Source organism: Pygocentrus nattereri, chromosome 29 (genome assembly GCF_015220715.1).
Source record: "Pygocentrus nattereri isolate fPygNat1 chromosome 29, fPygNat1.pri, whole genome shotgun sequence".
In the NCBI taxonomy this organism is placed as follows: Eukaryota; Metazoa; Chordata; class Actinopteri; order Characiformes; family Serrasalmidae; genus Pygocentrus; species Pygocentrus nattereri.
Window position 1 is genome coordinate 20,770,725 of NC_051239.1, and position 22,628 is coordinate 20,793,352.

Consider the following 22,628-nt stretch of genomic DNA (forward strand, 5'->3'; position numbering starts at 1 on the left):
TGAGAATAGCATGTCATAATACAAAAAACAAGTGAAAATAAGAAAAATAAGAGGTAATATAAGAGGTAATAAACATGAAGCAAAAACACAAAGGACTATGGGTAACCCAACCTGCAATGCAAACAATATTTATATTATATAGCAATGTGAGTCTATTTAAACCTGTTTGTGGATAAATCCTAAATATAAAATTCAATTAATTCTTTTTTTCTTTTGTTTAGCCTCCTGAAATCATTATCTGTCTTGGCCACAAAGTTTACTTGTCAGTAAAGCCCTAGTTTGTAATGGTTTGGCTAATTATAAGAGGTTTGGTGAGCATGAGCACAGAAAATTCTGAAAACAACAACAAAAGAAAAATGCTGAGAAATAAGTTCTTAAGCCTCAGCCTAGAGTATGGCAGACCGCAGCCTGCTCCCAAAAGGTGGTTGAGTAGTTTGAATAGTCTGATGATAGGCAGTATGAAGAAATGAGTGATGGTACGATCCTCTTCAATAATAACAGTCATTCAGCAGCACATGCTGCATTTTTTTCTACATCTTACAGCTGTCTCTTACGGAAGAGTTCTAATATCAAGTAATGATGGGTGTTCTAGTGCGGTGAATCAGGCCAATGCTGATTTCTATCGCATCTCTCTCTCTCTCTTTCTCTCTCTCCCCTCTCTCTGTCACAGGTGTCCCAGCACTGGTTGTCAGGATGGTGTGTTTGAGTCCTCCAGACGTCAGATAAAAATCGCCGAAGCTGGCGTTCAGGCCTGCTGACAGCAATTTATTTCAATGTTTTGTCACTATGGAGGTGCGTTCTATGAAGGCTGTGCGCTGAGACAACACCTTCTATCCTTGCTGCACACACATGGACACATGTGTGCACACATGCACACATGAATATTTACCAAAAAAAAATATTCATAACATGCACCTATTTTCACCCTCATACTAAAACATGCATGACATACCTTCACACAAGGGCAGCAGAGTCATGAGTTGACACATTTTTAATGAAGACCCCTAACTTCACACCTTCTACATATTCTGAGGCTGAACACACCAGCGCAAACTTCCCCTTCCAACATGTACTGATTTACAGCCCGTTAAAGGCCACAGTCAAAAGTGATGACACCTTGCACCCACAAATGGCAATTAAAACTTAAAACTACAGACGGCTCTGGGGGAAAGGTGCAAATTATTTTAAGTCAACAAACAGGCCTGATCGTGAAAAGGGAAAAAAGTATAAACATATTTGTCATTCAACGCCTTTCAGAAGGTGGGAGTGTGCCAACACGTTACTAAAAAAAGTCTTATCCGTGCATCTATCTATAAAAGCCAATAAGGTACACAAAAATATATAAATAATGAATTAATTAACATGCTTTTGAGTTAGTGAAAATTCTCAGAAGTGTGTGCGCTTGGCAATCCCGAAGTGTACAACACACAGAAACGCACTCAGCGGCTGTATGAGGTATTTAACACATCAACACTTACTGTTCCTCATCCATGATTTACATACACAGGCCTCAGCTCACACCGAGGCTTGCCCAGATTTAAAGGGCCCACATCCCACATTTTATCTTATATTTTATTGTTTTCACTGAGGTCCACTTATGATGTTTGTGTAGGTTTCTACACAACAAAAACAGTTAAAAACAGTGCATTTTTATATGATCATTTTTCCAATCTTCCTGTATTTATAAAGCTTATATATAGGCTGCTTTTGTAGCTGTGTTTTTAAGACTGATACACATAAATGAGCTCTGTTCTGATTGGTTCTGTCAAAAAGCAGTCCGGTCTGAACCACTCCTGACAGCATCAGTGTGAAAGGGCATGGCTAATCTACTGAAGGCTGAACAGGTGGATGTACGGCAACATAAAAAGAGTGAGGTGAAATAGGCTGCTCTGGCGACTTAGTTTCTATATATGTACTGTATGGACTGTGGACTATGGTTTGAAACTTGTAATGTTTACATATTACCTCAAACTCTTCAAATGGGGAAGATTCAAAAATTCTAAATTCTAAAAGGGGAGTAAAACGAATTTGTCCATGATATGAGCCCTTTAATACACACACACACACACACACACACACACAAAGACCTGAATTTGAAATCAAAATGAAATTGGAAATCATAACACATTTCACTTTTCTGTATCATGACATATTTCTGAGTGAGTTCTACGAAGTACATTTTTAAGTCGTCCTTCCTGTGTTAGGGAGCACTTTCTCCCGATGATATTGGGGGTGTTGGGAGTTGGAGGTGAAACAAGACATTCTTGGTTAATATTATTTTACCCCGCCTTCTGCTCCATAATGATGTAATCAAAGCTCTTTAAAAAAATGTTTCATTATTTAACAAATATTTTTGCCTTTTAAATGATATGATATAAGGTATCATGAATAATATGACCAGGCATTGAAACTAACAAAACAATTGTCCATTTTTATTTCGGGTTTGCTTTAATACTCGTACACACATGCACATACAATCTGATATTTTAATAAGAGAAAATAAGCAGCTTCTGATAAGACTTAACCAGCCAGTAAGACTATTAACTGCAAGAAAATGTCTTATTTTGTATATTTTACAGACATGTAAATATCTTGGGTATTTTACAAACATGAACATGCACGCATACACATTTATACATACATACATATTTATTTGATTTTCTAATCGCCTCCTGCTTATTCCTGTCCCAGCTTATCATAGAAAAGTATGCTGCTGTGAGGAGGATGGAGAATTTCTCCACCACTAAATAAAGAAAAGGGAGAGTTTGTTTAACACCAAACTGTCAGCGACTTGGTGGGTCTTTATTTACTCAGGCACTGGCACAAAGCGCATTCTATTTTAGGACAAATGTTTTCCCTGGATACCCCCAGTTCAGACAGAGCTGCTCATGAAAAAAATAAAACATTAATATCATAATTTAACGGCAAGCACGGGCATTTATCATGTCACTGGAATTAAACACTCCAAAACAAAAATGTGATATTCAAAATAATTTTGGCAAAAAAAAAAAAAGTGCACCGCTGCTATCAAAACTCTGCTGGAACAAATTACAGCGCTGACTTCATTTGTAGAAGAGCGAGAGTAGATTAAAAAGGCAAATGTGTGTGTATGCTGAGTGCTTGTTCTCCACTAAGCAGGGCCATTCCACACATCTGTACCACACATCTAGAATCACATCCTCTTCAGCAGGATCAATCCAAAACGAAGTAATGAAATATGCACTGTTCTATGTTATTTTTTTCTCCCTCGCGTGCTTCCCTGAACCTTTGACAAATCGCGTGCAACCGGAAATCTCCATAAATCATGATTAAAGACAAGTATATCATCAGCAGAGCATATATCTTCCCTGGCCTGACCCGTCCACTAATGAGAAAAGACCCTAGACTATCTTGGCTGATTAATTAATTCAAAATGTCGGCTGTTATTCAAATGCAGGCCTGGTGCTATTTGAATAACACTTGACAGCGATGCCTGAAGAAATCATTTCGAATTTGTGTGGCTCTCTGATGCATTGCTGATGATAGCATGAGGAAATGCTACACAATCTGCTCTCTCTCTCTCCCTCTCTCTCTCTCTCTGTTTACCCCTCTGACTCCACCCTTCTTTTCTACTTTTTTCTCCCCTCCTGTCTCACCTCTTCAGTCTGCGTGCTGAGTTTCATTACTTCCCCCCGGCGTTAGTGTCGCTCTCTGTGGTCCTGTATTTCCACTAAAGCCAGTGTGTTAGTGCTGCACCCACCCTGCCCCCCCGCCCTGTCTGTGCTGATCACTGCAAGCTGCACAGAGGGAGAATTAGCACTGAGGGGAGGCCAGTCTGGTGAAGAGAGAGACAGACAGAGAGAGAGAGAGAGAGAGAGAGAGGAAGAGACACAAAAAGAGAGAGAGGGAGAGTACAGAGAGAGGACAGAGAAAGATAGAAAGCAGAGAGGTGAAAGAGAAAAGAGGATGATAAAGGAGAAAGAGAAAAGAAACAAACAAAAAGCAAGAGACATAGAGGGAAAGAGAAGGCAGACAGAAAGAAAAAGAAAAAAACAGAGAGAGGACAGTGAGAAAGAGAGAGAGAAAAAGCAGGAAGAAAAAGAGAAAACAGACAGACAGAGAAACAGAAAAAAAGAAAGAAAGAAAGAATGAAGAGGGTGGGTGAGAACATAGAAGAAAGCGAGGCAGACAGACAGATAGACATACAGACAGACAGGGAAAGTGTCCAGGATTTTTTTGTGTAGTTACAACTATATACCTTGACTTTGCTGACAACTGGCTGTGCTGTCAGAGTGACACACACACCCATACACACTGTTTGGTTTTCCCACGATCACACACAGCTCGTTTCTGCATACTGCGATTTATTGCTGGTGGAGGACGAGCTGAGGGACTGATTGTGATAACAACACACACACACACACACACACACACACACACACACAGTAGCTCAGAGCTGCTTCAAACACGACCAACATCTGCCCTATAGAGAGCACATCAGAAAGTGCAAGAATTTCAGTTTTAATTTGTGGAAATTGGTGGTGCCACATTTCTAAGCGCACAGTATCTGTGCATGTGTGCCTGAGTATGTGTGTGTGTTCTATCTTGCTTCTCATCAGGCATGGAAGGTAATCAGGGCTCAGGAGAGAGAGGAGAAGCTCAGTCATTAAATAAATTAACTGCGCTGCTCGCCAATCCCACCGCACTTGCAAACACGCACTACAGCCGTGCTCTGCATACCTGCATTATTTCACACATGCAGAAATACAATACTCACACAGATACTGTGCTTTTAATGTGCAAATCTGAAACACATACACAACAACGCATACAAATCAGCGTGTACCACTCACACAAACACCTCCACTCAAACGCACACACTCTGTGTCACATTGAAAGTGTCTCTAATTTGAGGAGGAAGGAGAGAAACGCCCTCTGCCCTGTGTGTGTATGTGTTCTACATTTGCATGCCGTTACTCTTCTACTCTACATGATTATATTAGAAGACTGGGAGCAAATTAACAAGGATGTGGAGCGCAGTGTAAATTACACAAGCAGTGGGGAATGATACACACCGCGATGCCTCCTCCCACGAATACTGTCCAAGAAAACGTTGTCTCTAACAAACTGTGCAGCAAACTAGGAGCAGTGGAATCCAATCAAAGTAGAGCTGGGCGATGACGAAATGTCAACATTTCATTTTTCATGCTACATACAAGCTGCAAAAAAGTATTCAAAAGAAATCAAAGAGTAAATGGTTTAACTTGGACGCACTCATACAATTAAAAGGACGTGAAAGGATTCCTTGGGAGTGATGCTATATAAGAACCCAACTTGGTTCCCTAAATAATATTTCAGTAGATGGTTCTTTAAAAAAATCACATCTGTAAACGAGGCACGCTAGTATAGAGAACCTTAAAGTTTACATAGCCTCCACATAATGTACATGTTCCACAGACGTTGAAGGTTTTGTCTTGAAATCTACATCAAAGAACCATATAAGAACATTCATTTGAGTTTTTTCACTACTGTATTTTTACAGTGTATAGTCACATTTACAAATGTCACTTTATGCAGCCCCCTAATGTCACTTATTTACTTATTCACTAACTGAGCACTTATTTACTGTGCTATCATCATTTGATGCCTGCTGGAATATTGCAACAGCAATTAGTGGTGTTTTCTTTTTCCCTCGGATGTCACATTTATCATGATCTTTATCATGATATTTTTCTGAGATATTTCTCATGCTTAGACTAGAGAGTAGTATCCTAGAAAAGCAAGTTTATAAGATCAGAGTAAGAGCAGTTATCTTTAACTAACCCTAAATTGAACTTGAGTAGCTACTTCAAAATGCACGTCTCACTGGACAACTTATTTAATGGATTTATTTTTCTTTTTAAATGAGATACAGAAAGAAAGTATGAAAAAAGTTTCTGCAAGAACACTACTTAAATCATTACACTACCTCCAGGCAAAGTTTGGGAAACAGTTCAGATTCAGGCGGCAATGTTTTACCCTAAGAATGTTTTTGTGTGCTGGAATGAACTTCCCTGCTTTATCATATGATCCATTCCGTTTGAAGCAAACATCAAATGCAACAGTATAACAAAGAAAAAAAAAGAATCTACCAAACTCACTGCCCCCTATATCTCTGTTAACTGTTAACTGTCCTTTTTTCTCTCCTAGAAGTTACTGATTTACTCCTAGCAGATTCTTATACTGTCTTGCTCCCCTGATATCCCACAAGAGGGAGAAACCCCGAACTGAGCCATGTAAAACAAATCCGTATCAATCATCTTGACAGAGCTGCAGCTTATTTCAGAGGTAGAAGTGAGCAAAATACTCCTTGTCAGCAGAATGGCCGCTGTCAGAAGGGCCTCTTTACACACCCGCAGCTATGTGCAGAGACAAATGTCCCCCGAAATTTTGTGCAAAGTGGCAGCCTGAGTTCCAGCGCAGGGTTTCATTCTGCTCTGACTCAGAGATGGAGCAAGTGCATTCTTGGATGAATGGACAAGAGGCCAAGGATCACCATGGCCCAGATTATTAAAAATTCATGCCATCTCTTGTAGGACACAACAGATAATGATATTACGGCTGCTGTGTATCACTGAATTTTGTTCACCTATTCCCACTTTGATGCGGAATAAAACCATGCATGGGGGATTTCATGAGTGAATGGGGATTTAGGTGCAGATTTGATGCTTTCCTTGGAGCTCTTGATCACAAGTAAATACATAATAACTAAACCTTGGTGACTTTTCAGGATAAGGAAAAAAATAATATAAACTAATTTAGTAATAATTTGGACCATTTCTACTTATCATAGTCACACAATATAAAGAGCAGCTAGCATGTTTTTTTATTTAAAAAAGGTTTTAACAGGGCAGTGATGATACAAAACAGTATATATTTAGACTTTCAAATACAAATACAAAATTTCAAAATTATAAGTTAAACTGTAAAGTTTTTTTTTTATCTCATAGTAACACCACAGTATTACACTGCATTGTGTTTCAGCTCTTTTTCAAATGACTTCTAACCACAAGCAGCTATTGAACTCAGGCCATTAGTAATAATGCATTAGGCTGCGTCAAGCTGAGGCGTGCTGAGCGGAGCAGGGTGTTGTGTATTGACGGGGCAGGAACTCTCAGGCCGCGGACATGCGGTTTCCTCTGCATCTCACCCTCAATAAGATTACTGCAGCAGAGCCATGAGACAAGCAGAGTGCCAAGAAGCCTGATTAAATGAATTAACAAGTAACTGACACGCTGTCTCTGGGACCCTGCCACTGCCAGAGAGAGCTGGAGAGAGAGAGGCAGAGAGAGAGAGAGATGGAGAAAAATCTCCCATCTTAAAAAAAAAAACACCACAAAAAGAGTGAAAAGTCTTCCTTACTCTAATGAAGCTGCATTTTTTTCATAATTTGCCTCTTTTATTAATTTAATGAAACTAAATCAAGTCGATCAGTCACATAATGAAGCTTCAGAAAGAAAAAAGCAAGCTGTACGGTGGCAGAGACTTCATCACCACCTTCAGAAAGCTGTAGTGACTGACAGTTATCACCAAGTACTGGCAGAGGACCTCCAAGCACCAAGTGAGAGAAAGAGAAGATGGGAGGAAGGAAAGACATTAGAGGAAAGAGATGGGGGTGGCTGGAGAGAAAAATAGCTGTAATGTACTCGCTATGACCTCCACTTTCTGAAAGAGAATAAAAACCAGCTCTTTTTTGCTGCTTTTCAATCCCCATCAAAGCAGTGCAGAGGGGAAGGACAGCATTCTCCGTGCTCGCCCATTAATCACCGCTTTCTGGGAGCCGTGCGCGGATTAATTTCTGTCAAACCAAACATTGGTGCATATTGTTATGGTGCTGTTCACTCCTCATTCAACCCATGCAGCGGCCAGGTTTCTGTCCAAAGAGAAGAGAAGAGAAGAGAAGAGAAGAGAAGAGAAGAGAAGAGAAGAGAAGAGAAGAGAAGAGAAGAGAAGAGAGAAGAGCAATAGCACAATGTGGACGAGCGAGGCAGCATAGGAGTGGGAGAGAGACGGAGAGACTGTATCCCTGGGGCTCTGACACCAATTAAGCCATTTCACCACAGGCCCAAAACTGGATATGCCCCCTTTCCCTGAAACCTGAGACAGCATCTAGCTCTGGCTGGCCCTGCGCCATCTTTCCGTTGCTTCAGCTTACAAAAATGAACTTCAAGGGCTTAGAGAAACAGAGAAAGAGAAAGAAAGACAGGAATGGGCCACTTTCAGAGTGAGCTTTTGTGTAGTTTAAATGATAGGATTTATAAAGATGGTGGATTGGGGAAAGTAGAGTAGTCCCCCTAGCACAGTTAGGTGCATGGATGGTAAATCTCACTAGTTCAGTTAGGAATTAAAGGCTTTCTCTGTGTGAGACGCACTCCACTCACACACTCTTTCTTCCTGCTGTGTTTTTCTTAATCCAACTCTCTGCCTGCCCCAATTATGCCAACAATGGCAAAGAGCTTTCGTCCAGTGTTTCATGCGTGTGTGGGGGCGGGTGAGGTCAGCAAAGTTAGGGTCAAATATTTAAGCACCATTTAGTAAAAGGAGTGCATGTTTAACAGGGGAGGGGGGTGGTTAGGGGAGCATTAAACGCGTGAACATTAAATAACAACACTGGAGTCAAAGTGAGCGATGGCATCAGGAGGCTTTCTTGATATTAAATAAATAAGTAGAAAATCGATCAATATATAATCCCTCTAGCGATTAAACCCAAAGAACACAGAGCTGTCGGTTTCAACCTCAGCCGCTCGGACCAGCCGTCTGCTAGCTATCAGATGTTTACATCTGCTTTTGAGTTTTTTTTTTACGGTTGCCTTTCGGTACACGGCAACGTGGAGCTTGTCAGGGCTGTGGGAGAGTAATGCAAGCTTTGCTATGAATTAAATATAAGAAATCTTAACACAGCGGCCAATAAGAATTATTTGCCTTATTAAAGCAGCAGAAGACGCTGATTAAAATTTCATTGCATTGCAGTCTTTTTCCCTTTTCTGCTTTCAATAGATCATTCTAATGTGTGAAAAGCAGGAGGAACAATGGCATAGGGACTTAATTTGAGCAATGCAAACAGGCAGAAGAGAGAAGACAGAAGCAGTTTTGGGAGAATAAGAGTGTTAAACGAGTGCAATGTATTGCATTTAATATTCTAACACCAGATTACACTCTGCTTCTCTTTAAAACAGTCTCTGCCTCCCAAATTGGACTACATGGTTTAATGAGATAGGTTTAGAAATGAAATCTAAATCCTGACTATATAAAAAAAAAAAAAAATATATATATATATATATATATATATATATAAATTAAGTACTGTGCAAAAATACATTACATTCCTGAGAAACCATTTACTACCTTACTACCAGGTTCCTTTGTTTAAAGTATATCGTTTATTTGTAATGATGACCGCAAGTATGTTAGCTTAACTTTTTCCAAATCTCTAATTGAGGAAGCACAGTATTCACAGTAACCATCCAACACCTGGATAAACGAAATGAGATGTGCTGCTAACTGAATTTCACAAATCCATGCAATGGCTGGAGTTCACAGAGAAGTCCGGAACCAAACTTGTGTTCTTTCACCTGCATCCTTCTAACCAAGATATCATTCCAAAAAAAAAATTACATTTTAGAGAATTTATGTTTTTTTTTACATTTATTCTAATATTATGTAAAATTTACCGGTTTGGTTTTTAAACCAAAACAACACAAGCACGGAAATAGTTTTAAAAACGATAGTAATTTTGCACAGTACTAAATATCATAGGGTTCCTAGTGATTCCATACTAAAATAATGACTGCCTTTTGAATTATTTTAATACAAGACCAGACCACATAATCTAATCAATGTTAAGAAATATATATATATATATATATATATATATATATTATTATTATTTTTTTTTTTTTTTTTTTTTTAATATGTAAATATATCATTTGCAGTGTATACACATAGATAGATAGATAGATAGATAGATAGATAGATAGATAGATCACATTCACATATTTAAACTGCAGATTCACACGTTAATTTTAACCAATTCTTATTTTAAACATTTCCCCCGAGGCAGTGCTGTAGGACTGTCCCAGAAAAGGCATCCTTGCTTGACCAGAGTGGCAGAGCATACATATGTACTCTGCATGAGAAAGTAAATGAACTTGGGAGTATCCACTGGTCCTGGTGGAAATCTCTTCCCTGAAACAGCGAGCCTAATGAAATGGAGATCTATAAATAGCACCATCATTACGGTGAGAGGACCACTCTCGATCTGTACTCGCCTTACCATCTGACCCTTTTTGCACTAATAAGTGTTCCACCAGCGATATGCCTTGTACCGGACGTCCTGGCAGCAATGAAGTAGCAGAACCAGGTTCAGATATTAATGATGACCCAGTGAAGCCTGGGTGAGCTGCAAACCAACTGACCACCAGGCCAGACTATGAGCATCATGAAATGCTAAAAAAAAAATCATGAATATAGATATAGATTAGATTATATAATTACAGCTAATACTAATTAGGAAAATGGTCAATTTTCAAGATTTGTAAAATACTGGGTCATTGTAATATTCTTTTGGCAGCATGACACATGTATATATATATATATATATATATATATATATATATATATATATATATATATATATATATATATTAAATATGTGAAATATCCAACATTCCTTCTTCAAAATATTATGCCATAAGCTGATATTTTAGTTAATTTTTTAGACTTCTTTATATGAAGAAAGACTGAGCACAAAAGGGAGCAGAAGTTATGTACTAATAGTGATGTTTTCACTGACCATAATGCAACTGGCTTAATATCCACATAAATCTCCATAAGAAAAACATAAAATAGCCCATGTACCTTCTGCACAGAGCAGATGTCACTACAGTAAAACGCTGTAGCATTATGCGAGTAAAGTTTTATAAATGGTATAATATATAGACCACAGATGTAAACATTGCCCATATCTTTCTCTTCTTTTCTTATGAGGCATAAACACTATGCTGCTTGGCGGAAGGAAGTTCTGAAGCTTTTATGCTCAGTGACAAAATTATTGATGACAACGTATCACAATTTGCACTTATTTCATATACACACATGTCAGGAGGGGGGAAGATGTAAAATATTAAAACAGCAGCGGCAGGCGAGAACATTTACTTTTTTAAATGAAAATTTAATGTTTCAATACTGAGCACAATTTGGTTAACCCACAAAGAATAGCTGACAAGTCAGAGGTGATATGAGATTCATCAGATTTCCTGTCTCTAACCCTTCCAGAGTGTCTATGTGTATGCGTGTATATGTGTGTGCTGCTTACAGCCAGTGCCTATAGTCGTAGTCTTGAGCTTTGACCTTGACCTTTGACACAGCCAACAAGAGAGAAATTACATTCACAGAAAAAAAAACTAATTAATTAATTAATCCTCCAAAAATGTCTTAATAAAAATACCCAAAATTCTAATAACAACTAAATTTAACTAAACTAGAAATAACAATTGATATTATTTAACCATTGAATATTCTCATGGAAGACAGAAAGACCACGTCAAGTTAAAGGTGGCTAATACAGTTGAACAGTACAGTCTGTAGGCACTACACACTGAGCACAGCTTCATCCACTATTTCACCTTCTCATAAACAGGCTAAAAGACCAATGCAAAGTCACGTGTAATTAAATGAAACATGAGCTCATCTCATGCTGGACTGCCAGGGGGATGGGTGGTCTTTCTGCTGTGTGTGTGGGGGGGTTAAATTTATTCAATGAGATTAGCAAATAAACGACAATGTCACTGATAGCCATGCTCACGCTGAGGAAGGAACTAGGAGAGATGGGACAAGTGCAGAAGAAGTTACTGAACCATTTCCATTTTTGCACCTAAGTACTTCTGCATTAGTAAGGATATCAGACCAATATTTAATGATGTATTTAGAGTACTCCGGAGTTCTACTGTGCTAAAGTGCTTTTGTAGCCCTGCAGAAATAAATGCTATATTTCTCATCAACACCACTCCAGAGATGTGATGCATTTAATTAATTAATTAATTAAAAGCACGGCCCCGTACCCATTCCCACCTCTTGTCTACATGTACGCTCTTCTAAAGGCATAGAAGGCTGTCCACACAGTAGGCAGTACACTGCATCTTCTGAGCAGGTCGTTTTCTAGTCCATCTTTAGCAGTACTGATGTATTCTGTCCATCTGAATGGAGGAAAAAAGCAATCTAGCCATCCCAATCTAGATTAACAATCCTGATATATTCTTGGCAAATGCTAATCTTTTTGCAGGTTACTGTGGAGGATAATAAAGAACTGTAGTTTTGCATTTGTGTATGTGTGACATTACGCTGAAGCTGAGGGTAAGATGAGAAGTTGTGGATGTAGCTTATATAAATACATATCTGTAATTATGAGGCACTGAGATGAAGCATTACTTCAAAAAAAAACACACACACTGAGCATGTGAAAGTATGCGATTACTGATTTTTGGGGTTTTTCTCCCTTGAGTCTGACATCCATCCTTTCCCTCCTCTTCTCTCTTCTCTCTCTCATTTTCTTTTACACATCCCCTTTTTATTGCCACCCTCAGCTGGTGGAAGGCGAAGGGATTTGGGGAACTGTGAAGAAGATAGCCAGCCCCTTCTTTCTCAATCCCTCACTCAACCAGCAAATGAGAGAGAGAGATAGAGAGTGAGAGAAAGAGATAGAGAGTGAGAGAGAGAGAGAGAGAGAGAGAGAGAGAGAAAGAGAAAGAGAGAGAGGGAGCCCTGCTGAGAGAGAGCCATTCTGCCTCACACTATCTTGTCAGTGCAGACGCATCACTGGGGCAGACGCGAACAAAAAGCAGCCCAAAGTCAATTGTCTACTTGGCTGAATGGCTTTCTATTGTGGCCCGCATATATTTACCACGGCATTCGGGAAAAAAAGATGGGATCTGTACTATTGTAGCGAAAGGCAAGTGAGGAAGGCAGCACTTACTAATATTTACTTTTGATCTCTCGGACTCGCAGCGCTCGCCATAAAGCGAAAGCTCTGCATGCCTCCCTGACTGCTGAAACATGGATTACGACCTGGAGTTAATATTTCATAGTTTCACGGCTAAGCGCGCCTTTGTTATTTTGTAATTACCAAACAATTAATGAGTGTGTTCGCTCATGAATTAATAAATATGTAATTAAGTGGTAATAAAAAAAAAACTAATTTCATATATATGAATTCATATTAAGATCAGAAACACTGACATATCACTTCTACACCTCAACAAAAAAAAATCTGATTAACAATATCAATGATAACAATGATAATGCAGCAGATGTCAAATCAACTTCAGGGTAGATTTAGTTGGCTCATTACCACTTTGTCGGGGCGCCTCAAAATAAATGTTCCCCGAGGGTTTAAGAAATGCTTACTCTCTCCGTCGCCGCATTCCATTTATTCAAGGTAATGCTTTTAGCCTGCCTCGCATGTGGTTAATTACAACCGCGGGTACAGATTAATTCAGCCAGTTCAGAGCACGCAAATCAGGGGGCTTGCCCTGGACAAGCGAAAGAACAACACATGCAGTACAGGACCGAGAGGAATAAAGTGCATATATGTGTGTCTTGGGGAGGCGAGCAGGGGCAGCTCTTGCTTTTGCCTTTGCCCCTGTATCTGTCTTGTTGTGTGAATGTTATGTGTGTGTGTGTGTGTGTGTTATTTGGGGGGGGGGGGGGGGGGTCACAGCACAGCAGGGGCCACACTGCTAGCTTCCTGCGGTCTCTCTTTTCTCCAGACCGCCCGGTCCTGAACTTGATGAGTCAAAGGTCAGAAAAACAACAAGTCAATAGGCAGGCAGCCTCTGAGCCAGTGATCGAGTGAAGGAAGAACGAGCAAGAGGGGGAGAAAGAGAGAGAGAGCGAGAGAGAGAGAGAGAGAGAGAGAGAGAGAGAGAGAGAGAGAGGGAGCTTGTGATTTTGGCACTGTAATAGTTTTCTGTAATCTCTCTCTATTGATTAAACCTCACTTCAGAAAGGAGTGGTGCTTCAAAACACCTCTCTCTCTCCTCTCTCTCTCCTTCCCTCTCTCGGTCAGAAATGCCATATGGAGGTAATCTTTCACCTTTGTTATTCCTTGCTGCTCCCGCTGCTTCTGCCACTGCCGCCGCCAACCCCACTCTCTATCGGAACGAGAATAAACAAACCGAGCACAAGCCCCGACACACACACACACACACACTCAGTGTCTGATCACCCCAGTAGAGGTCTTCGTCAACCCGACGCTGTAGTTCTGTATTCCCTCTTGAAATAAAGCCGACAAGTTTATTCTCTCCCTGCTTACAGGGTCTCTCTATCTGTGCCCAGATAAGGCATAACATGTACAAAACACACTGTCTGATGGGACAGTAGGCACATAAAAAATGCATGCTAGAAAATTATTACCTCCGTTTCTGGGTACTATGAAACTTTTGGTGAGAAATGAGCGATTATGATTATGCCTCCTGTAATTAAGCAGCAAAAGACCCTCTACAGCGTCCTCGTTAAAGGCATACTCAGCCATCACCAGCCTGCTGCTTCTCAAACACACTCCTCGCATCCTCACAATACCTTGAAAATAATGGAAGGGTGGTGCACTGAAAAAAGAAAAAGCACACACAAATGATAAAAATTCAAGGAAGCCTGTATGGAAGCGAAATAATTTCAAGCATTTCTGCCACATTCCCTTCATTTGATTCATTTAAATGCAAGTGAGAGAAAGTGGAGAGAGAGAGGGGAAAAAAAACAAACCCCTCCTGCTAAAAACACTCAATTTACTGACAGGCAAATGACTTCATGCTGCCACTTAATCTCATTTCTTGCATAATGCCCTCTAATTAGCATATCAAAGTGAATTAATACTTCTAGGGCTTTAGCAAGGGGGAAATCTGCTCAGGGCCTCCAAAAGCAGTTAGTGGAGTGCCAAGAAAGCTCCCCTACACTACATACAGCTTTGCATTGCAAAACGCTTCCATCCATTTATCTGCTCTCTCTCGCTCTCCCCCTCTTCATTCCTCCCCCTGCCAGACAACACTGACTACTGCTTGAAACGGATAGAAGACTACAGTTTTTACATGCCCAATCTCCATAGTGCCCTGGGCTCCCAATAACATCCTAAATCTAGTAACTCAACAATCCTTTTTACAGCACAGGGAACTTTTTTCCCATGTTCGGCAAATTTTAGAATTAAACTACCTCTAATCAAGGTTTGTGTTTCCTTTCATGCATCATCAAAATTTTTATCTATCTGGCCTGGAGTGACAGAGCACACAGTATTTTTCTGTAACTCTAGTTTAGGCTACATGACTTGTTGTACTGCACAGATCAAGTTGCCTGTGTACGGTCTGGAAACGGTGAAAATATGGCTGTGCTGGTGGGATTCTGGCAGGCTTAGCGCCACTGGACTGTGTGCTGTTTGAGCCGTGTTGAATCAGGCAGGGGTAGATGATGCCACAGGGAGCAGTGAAAGGGTTGTGGTGCGCTCCAATACAGACCAGTCAAGAAGGGCCATCAGACCAGCTGAATGATGCCAAGCAGTGATAAGTAAGAAGAGGAGGTGGAATAGGAGATCCACTGAACCCCCCCAGGTTACGGGCTGTAATAGTGAGCCTCCCGTGCATTCTTACACAGCCAGCGATGGTGACATTACAATTACACTGCCAGCAGAGGAGTATGTTATGAGTTTAATAGCTACAATTAAGAGCTGCACATACAAGAAAAAAGTCTTACATACAAATACTCCTTACTGAAAATGCATGGATGCACATAAAAAGGCCTAGACACATGCACACATAACCAATTCCCAACACACACACACACACACACACACACACTCACACACACACACACACACACACACACACATCATCTTTCTTCCACTCTTTTCCAAACAGATGTACATACATAGCTTTTTTCATTCTCACTGTTTACATAGTTACAATGCAAACACTTCAGGTTTGATTTAGGCGTTTCACCTTCCAGTCCCCATTACAACGGATCCAAGAGCAACACTGAATTCTTCATCTTTTCAGAACTTGTCTGCCAGCACTTGCTGGAATATGAATTTCTTAAATATTTAAATATATATTCAGGCATTAATGCAAAAATTGTATTTACAATTACTACTTTCTGGAGTGTAACCAGAAAAAATATAAAATGCAAATCTATGTCCTTGCAAATGTATTTCAATGCATATTTAAAATTGTATATACAAAACAAAATGTAATAAGTATATAAAAATGTAATACAATACAAATACAAAAACCGACAGGCAAATGACAAATATACACACATACTGTTATTTACTACTTATGCAATTAGATATTATTTTAGGTTATTTTATATTTATTGAACATGATAAAAGATTAAATTACTTAAATAATTATAATAATATATTAAGGAGTTCTTAGACCTATTCGCTGTACTACAGACAACAAAATACACAACACAATCCAAGCATAAGCAGAGAAATGAACACACAACATATCTACCTTAAATTTTAAATGCTCTTTGGTCCAAACTATCATGACCACATGTGCTGATATAACATGTACAGTCATCTCGACGCTGGCGATTTCTAAAGATGAATTCAGTACATGCCACAATTTTCCATTTTCAAGTATCCGCTACACAAACAAACAGCCTGGACTACGGAACCACATCATACAACAACCGTTCAAGTCAAGTCTCGACAAACTCATAATCACAAATGTACACACAGCTTGGACACTACATTGACTATGTGTGTGTATGTGACAAAGACGCAGTAAGTGAAAAACAAAAGAATGAAAAGAAAATGCATTGGGCGGAAAAGCAGAGCAAGAGTAGAGCACTTATTTATGGAGGCCTCCGTTATCACCCTGATGAGACAATGTCCTTCAACAAGCCGATGAGGAAAAAACAAGCTCTCTGTTCAAAAAGAGAGAAGCTTTTCTCATCTTCTCACGGCAAGACAGCCCTGAACCACTGCAGCAAGTACATCACTGCACGCCCACAAACAATAACCTCCGTCGGGCTACTTATTATTTCACAAGCCTGTTATTTATTTCAAAATTATCCTTAAAACCTTTCTCACAAACCATCAACACCATGCATTTCAACTCCTTGTTTTAGTGCTCTATATAATCACCCAACCGATCCTCAGCAGAAGGAGCTGCTACCGTAAAATGGGAGACAATGCCAACACAAAGCATACTTTCACTTATGGGTTAGGAAAGAAATTAGCAGAAAGAGTGAATTGTTAGTGAATTAGCCTGGATGTGTTAAGGAGAAAAAAGAAACCCTTCAAAACAGGCTGCATCAAAAGGATTACCCAAGATTACAGCAACTGAGCTGGTAAACAAGCTCATTTAAATAATTAGCATACTTAGGGACTCTATTCTGTATGTATATTTAATTAGAGATATAATACAATATGGAACATAATTGTATTAAACGTAACACAATAGGAACACATGGAAGCGCACACCACAACCACAGGTGGGTTTAAAATATTGAAAGCCCACAAATAGAGGATGACAAATGTTTCTTGTAAATACAATTATGTAGGGAGCATGGTGTTAAAATAGGTTACATATGCTTCACTTAGAATGAAAACCTTTTCCATTGCTAAAATATGCTTTGATGAAAATACAAGCTGTGCGTGGGGTACGCACGGCACTCTCTTGTTCTGTATCTGCAAAGTTTAAAGGAATTTCAGCAGAAAAGCTACACTTACAACATTATTGCTTCACCATTTGCATTCACTTCTATCTCTGGACAGGCATAAAGAACAGCTCAAGCAGGCTGGGCAGCCGAGCAGGGCCTTGCCCTCCCCTGGCGGAGAGCTCCAGCGGCCTAGAAGTTCATTAAGTTTTATGATCTTCCCCGAGTCACTTCTACTTATAAGCCACACAAAGGCCACAAATCTGGTAAAGCACAATTCTGCTTAAAACCACACTGTGGCATAATGGCACACACAGTTGGACTCCACAAGACGCCACAACACCACATCTGAATGGAAATTCTTTCTTCAGTTTAAATTGCTTTGAATAATATAGTCCAAATACAGCGCACAAGTTTAACACCACGTTTTTTTAGAACCAGCTGCAAAGTTCATTTTTACTAAATGCACAGGCCACCTGCAAAGCCAGCTTTCTTAAGGTCTGAGACTAAACTTGCCATTGGGCTCGCTACTTTTGTGTCCCTCACTCATCTGCAATTTCCATCCCATGCAAATGCCTGCCTGGGTTGTGTAGCAATTTTTAAAAAATCCTTCTCTTTGCATGCACACAACATGTGCGTACTTTTGAACACATCCTCGCAGCATTATGTGCAAGCCCACAGTCACTTTAATAATATAAGATGCAGAACGGTGGGCGAAAAGCATAATAAATTACACCACCTTGCTTTTGGATGTATTACTGAACTGATGCTGTAGCGCTCAATGGGTGTTGAGTCCCCCCCTCAAATCTGTCTTTTGTGAGACGACATATGTTAATATACGGCACTGGGGCACGCAGTATAGCCTTGGCAACGCCTGTGCTGAACTGATGCTGAATCTGTAGCTGAACTTCATTTACAATGTGGCGAGGCAGACTGAGTGAACGGTCAAATGTCAGAAAAATAAGGTCGGAATACTTAGGCCGATTCAAGAACGTGGACCGCGTGGGACATTAATACACCGTACAGCAACTGCACAAGAGGAATGCTTTTCCAAGCTTTGCCTTACATTAATTATGAGTAACCAAAGTGGGCCTTTTTTCTCAATGGCCAGCTGAGCGCTTTTAGATACAGTGACAGTTTCTCCCCAGTACATCCATATCAACTAAAATCTCAGAAAGCACAGAGCGCCATGTTAACCAACAGCAAAAAATCCCTTATCTCTGCACTTTTTCTGCTATTTTCTCAACTAGAGCACACCGGCTCCTGCTTGCTATTAGGTTAACAGAAGTCAGTATGGAGATCCATAGAGTGGATAATAAAGTGGTGCCAATAATCAGCTGCAGGACCGCCAATAATTATCCTATAAATTGGACATATAATTAGGCTAAAGACCACATGAACTGGACTGCCCTCTCGACCACATTTCAACACATGCAATGTCATTATAATTACGCCAACAGGCCAGGGAGCCACAGCAGCGCGGAGCATGTGGGCACAAGCGCAGAACGCTCTGAGGCTCAATTGTACCCCAGCAGTTTGGTCGTTTTTCGGGCTCAAATGGAGCAAAGTGAGAATGAGGCGATATAAACAAGCGGCTGGCGCCAGCCTGCCTCGTGTAAGCCCCCCGTAAACTAGGGGCTAGCCTCCATGAGGCAGCGGGAGGCTGCCTTCTCACTCCGCCAGCAGAAGCCGGCAGGTCTTCAGCTGCTTAGCGGTGCTTTTCTTTGCGCGTTAAGCTCAGCAGCATCTGACGGAGGAACCGGGGAGTCCAGAGCAACGCCGAGGGAAAAGGAGACAACTGATAAAGATGGCGGTGTGTGGAGGCTTAGTGCCACAGGAGCCGCCTGTTCTGGAGCCGTGCGGGCGGAACCGGCGGCCTTTTTTACAGAATGCGCTCTTACCTGTTTTCTCTTTGATCTCGCAGAGCACGCTGAAGAGCGCAGGCTTCATTCTGTGGCAGTTCAGTCCGTGTTTCCTGTTTCAGTTTAGAACAAGACACAAGATCGATATATAGTCACTTCAGATGAAACACGACTTTTTCCTTTTTCATACAACATCACTGTGTTTTGCTTTGCTCTTCTTTTAGGAACGACCTCCTTTGTTAGCTTAAGAAAGGACAAATAATGTTATTATTATTATTATTTTTTAATAACTCATGATTCATGCTGTTTTTAGTTCTGACAGTAAAAGCATGTAAGCGGAATAAATGTCGTGCGGGGCAGGAACGGCGAGGCCTCAGTGGTCCGACTACGGGACAGTGATGCTGAAACTTTTAATGAAGTGCTTTAAAGAATAATGCGGTGCTGTTTACAAACTCTGAGAACAGCCTGCTTCTCACACGATGGTCGTTATTTAAATACACATAGACGGTCTAACTGTGCGCGTTAAGGATGCACTAGTTTACATATCAGAGGGAAAAGGCTGGGCTACATTCTGAGTCTATAAGGCAAAGCAAATATAGCCTCTGCATTTACGACGTGAATGTTATTTCATCTACACTGCAACCACTCAACAATTTTAAAGAAATCCACCAACTTTGCTTGCGCCTCGTCCAGACTTTGGTCTGTTATGGTCATGATCTGGTGCAGAATGTCACCGATGTCTTGTTTCCTGCCGTCCCCGTCGGTCCCGTCGTGTCCATGTGGAGGCGGCAGTGCCATGCCTCCCTGCACCGAGTGAGCAGCCAAATTCACGCCGCCGAGCGTCTGCATGATCCGCGCCTGCTCCGCGTCCATAGTCCGCCGCAACCCGATCAATGCGCGTCTTGCTCAGTCACCGAGGAAGCTACAGATACGCGGGATGAGCACATGCAAGAAAGGCTACGTGACTATACGAGGAGCATCTGCCGGGATGGTTTCGTCTCCGAAGCGGGCAACAAGGCGAATGAACCGCGGACCACAACCGAGGCAGAAGTGTTCGGCGGAGAGGCTTCACTTTCTCACAGCAACCAGGGAAAAAATCTCAACCGTCCAGCGGGTCCGTTCTGAATATGTCCTTTAGAGACGGCTCAGCCTTATTTACTTCAACTTCAGCACCGAGGGGACAGCGGCCGCCCGTTGATTATTGTCCGAGCCGTCATGCCAAACTGTCTTTCTCTTCGCCCTGGAGATGGCTGGATGTCTGTCTGTGCTCTGAAGTCTTCTTTGGATAATTTCTCCGTTTGCGCTTCTTCAAAACTTGCACGAATCCGCGCTGCAAACTGACAGAAACAAGATCCGGGGAAATGCGAATAACAGCGCGAACCGAATGAATGGAATTAAGCGCAAAACGGAAGAAAAAAAAAGTGCTACCAAAATGTCTTTTTCAAAAGAGTTTCCAAAAATGTGCTCTCGAAATAAAACAAATGGTTGGCACCATCAGCAAAAAAATACAGCATAAAGGCGACAGTACAAAAATATAAAATGTACAAAAAAAGTTTTCTCAGGCTGAGTGGGGGGGAAAACAGAGAAACGGAGGGAAAAAAAATTAATTACACGCCATAAAGCGATGCGCAAAAATATCTGCTTGCTCAAATTTATGAGGCGAGCTCGTGGGCTGTGTGTGCTTTATGTTGTTTGATGGCAGCGGTAGTGAGCGATTGACAATGTGCCAATGCCACTCACTCAGTGTGGACGTGTCAGGAGCTGAAGCGGAGCAGAAAAAAACGCCACAAAAATCGGCATAAAAATGCACGCTCCGCCCTGCAGAGGAGGGGTCTGGGTTCTTGTCACTTCTTACCAGAGCCCCGAAAACGAGATGCCAGCGCGCTACTAATGATACTAGTGATGATAATGATGAAAGAAGAACATCGAGAGAGAAAGGCTTAAGTCCCACTTTGCCTGTGCCTCATTTAAAGCGCGCCCGTGCAGCGAGACGCCGTTACATTATAGACGCTGAGAGCGTTCTGCAATAAAACACGCGAAAGACATACCCGAAGTTTTATGTTGGCTGATACTAAACTGATAATGGATTGCTCTAGCTCCTCGTTTCTCCACACCATAGCACGCTATGGTCGCCTCTACCAAGCCTGGCTAGCAGGGTAGGCGAGCGGAGGACATGTTTATAATATTGGAGCTCGGACGCTTTGGGCCAATCCTCGCTTAGCCTTTGTTTGAGCGACTGCCCGGCTGTCCTATGGCGTGTCTGCACTGTGTGTGAACGCCCGCCTACGGAGCGCAGCACCGTGCAGCGTGAGAGCAACTTCTGATTGGCCGTTGCCACGGGTGACACGCACTGCCCAAGCAGGCGGCGCTGCGCAGTGCTCCACAGCAGTTGCTATGGCAGCAGACTGCGAGGAGATACAGTGACGTTTCCGCGCATAATGGGGCTGTGCTGGGTTTCCTGCATGAACACCCGACCGAAATGAATGTCCAGAAAGGCGAATGCTGATGCGCTGTCGGTCTTGCCGCCTTTAAACACACCTGTCGTGCCTTTGGACCTGTTTCAGATGTTTCTCTGCATTTGTTGGTCCCCCTCCCCCCCAAAATACTAGCTTAGCAGAAACGCTTCTGTCCCCCCAAAGAGGCTCTATCACTCGCAAAGACTTGTGTTTTATAGAACCGTTTTGAAAAGGTTCTTTAAGCAGCCACAGGTTATTAATCATGGATTGGAACCATTTAACCGTGCAAGGGGCCATTTACACATTTACATTGTTCTTTGAGTTGTCATGGTTCTATATGGCTCCATTTTCTAAAGAACCCTTGAGCAACCCATTTTTAAAAGTGTGTCTAGCCTGGCTTCAACATGAAGATGTGCTAAGCTCACGTCTGTTCATTGGTATTCAAGTGTGTCCTCCACACATGTAAAGAAAAAGCCACTTTCTTAAAGCAAACCCTAACTTTGTCAGGCTACCTAGTGTTAAGATACAAATGACAAAGGCTTTGGCATCACAGCTAAACTCGTGCACGTCAGAGGCAGCAAGTCTTGCACTTGTGACATGACACACTCTGCTGTGATGGGACTAATTACCAGGACTGAGAGACGCA

General features: G+C 41.3%; 1 protein-coding gene across 9 annotated transcripts in view; it reads right to left on the reverse strand.

Moving 5' to 3' along the window:
* The window catches only part of pbx3b (pre-B-cell leukemia homeobox 3b), an 87,551-nt gene extending 65,879 nt beyond the window's left edge, over positions 1-21,672 (reverse strand). For 2 of the 9 annotated variants that reach the window (XM_017709498.2, XM_017709494.2), the window contains exons 1-2: positions 20,200-21,672; positions 19,566-19,645 (exon numbers count right to left, since the gene is read on the reverse strand). In XM_017709498.2, coding sequence (XP_017564987.1) covers positions 19,566-19,645; positions 20,200-20,399 — 280 coding nt within the window. In that variant the 5' untranslated portion in view covers positions 20,400-21,672. The remainder of the gene's footprint in view (positions 1-19,565; positions 19,646-20,199) is intronic. The other 7 variants (XM_017709496.2, XM_017709501.2, XM_017709497.2 and 4 more) reach the window with 5 other exon arrangements.
* Positions 21,673-22,628: the final 956 nt, after the last annotated feature.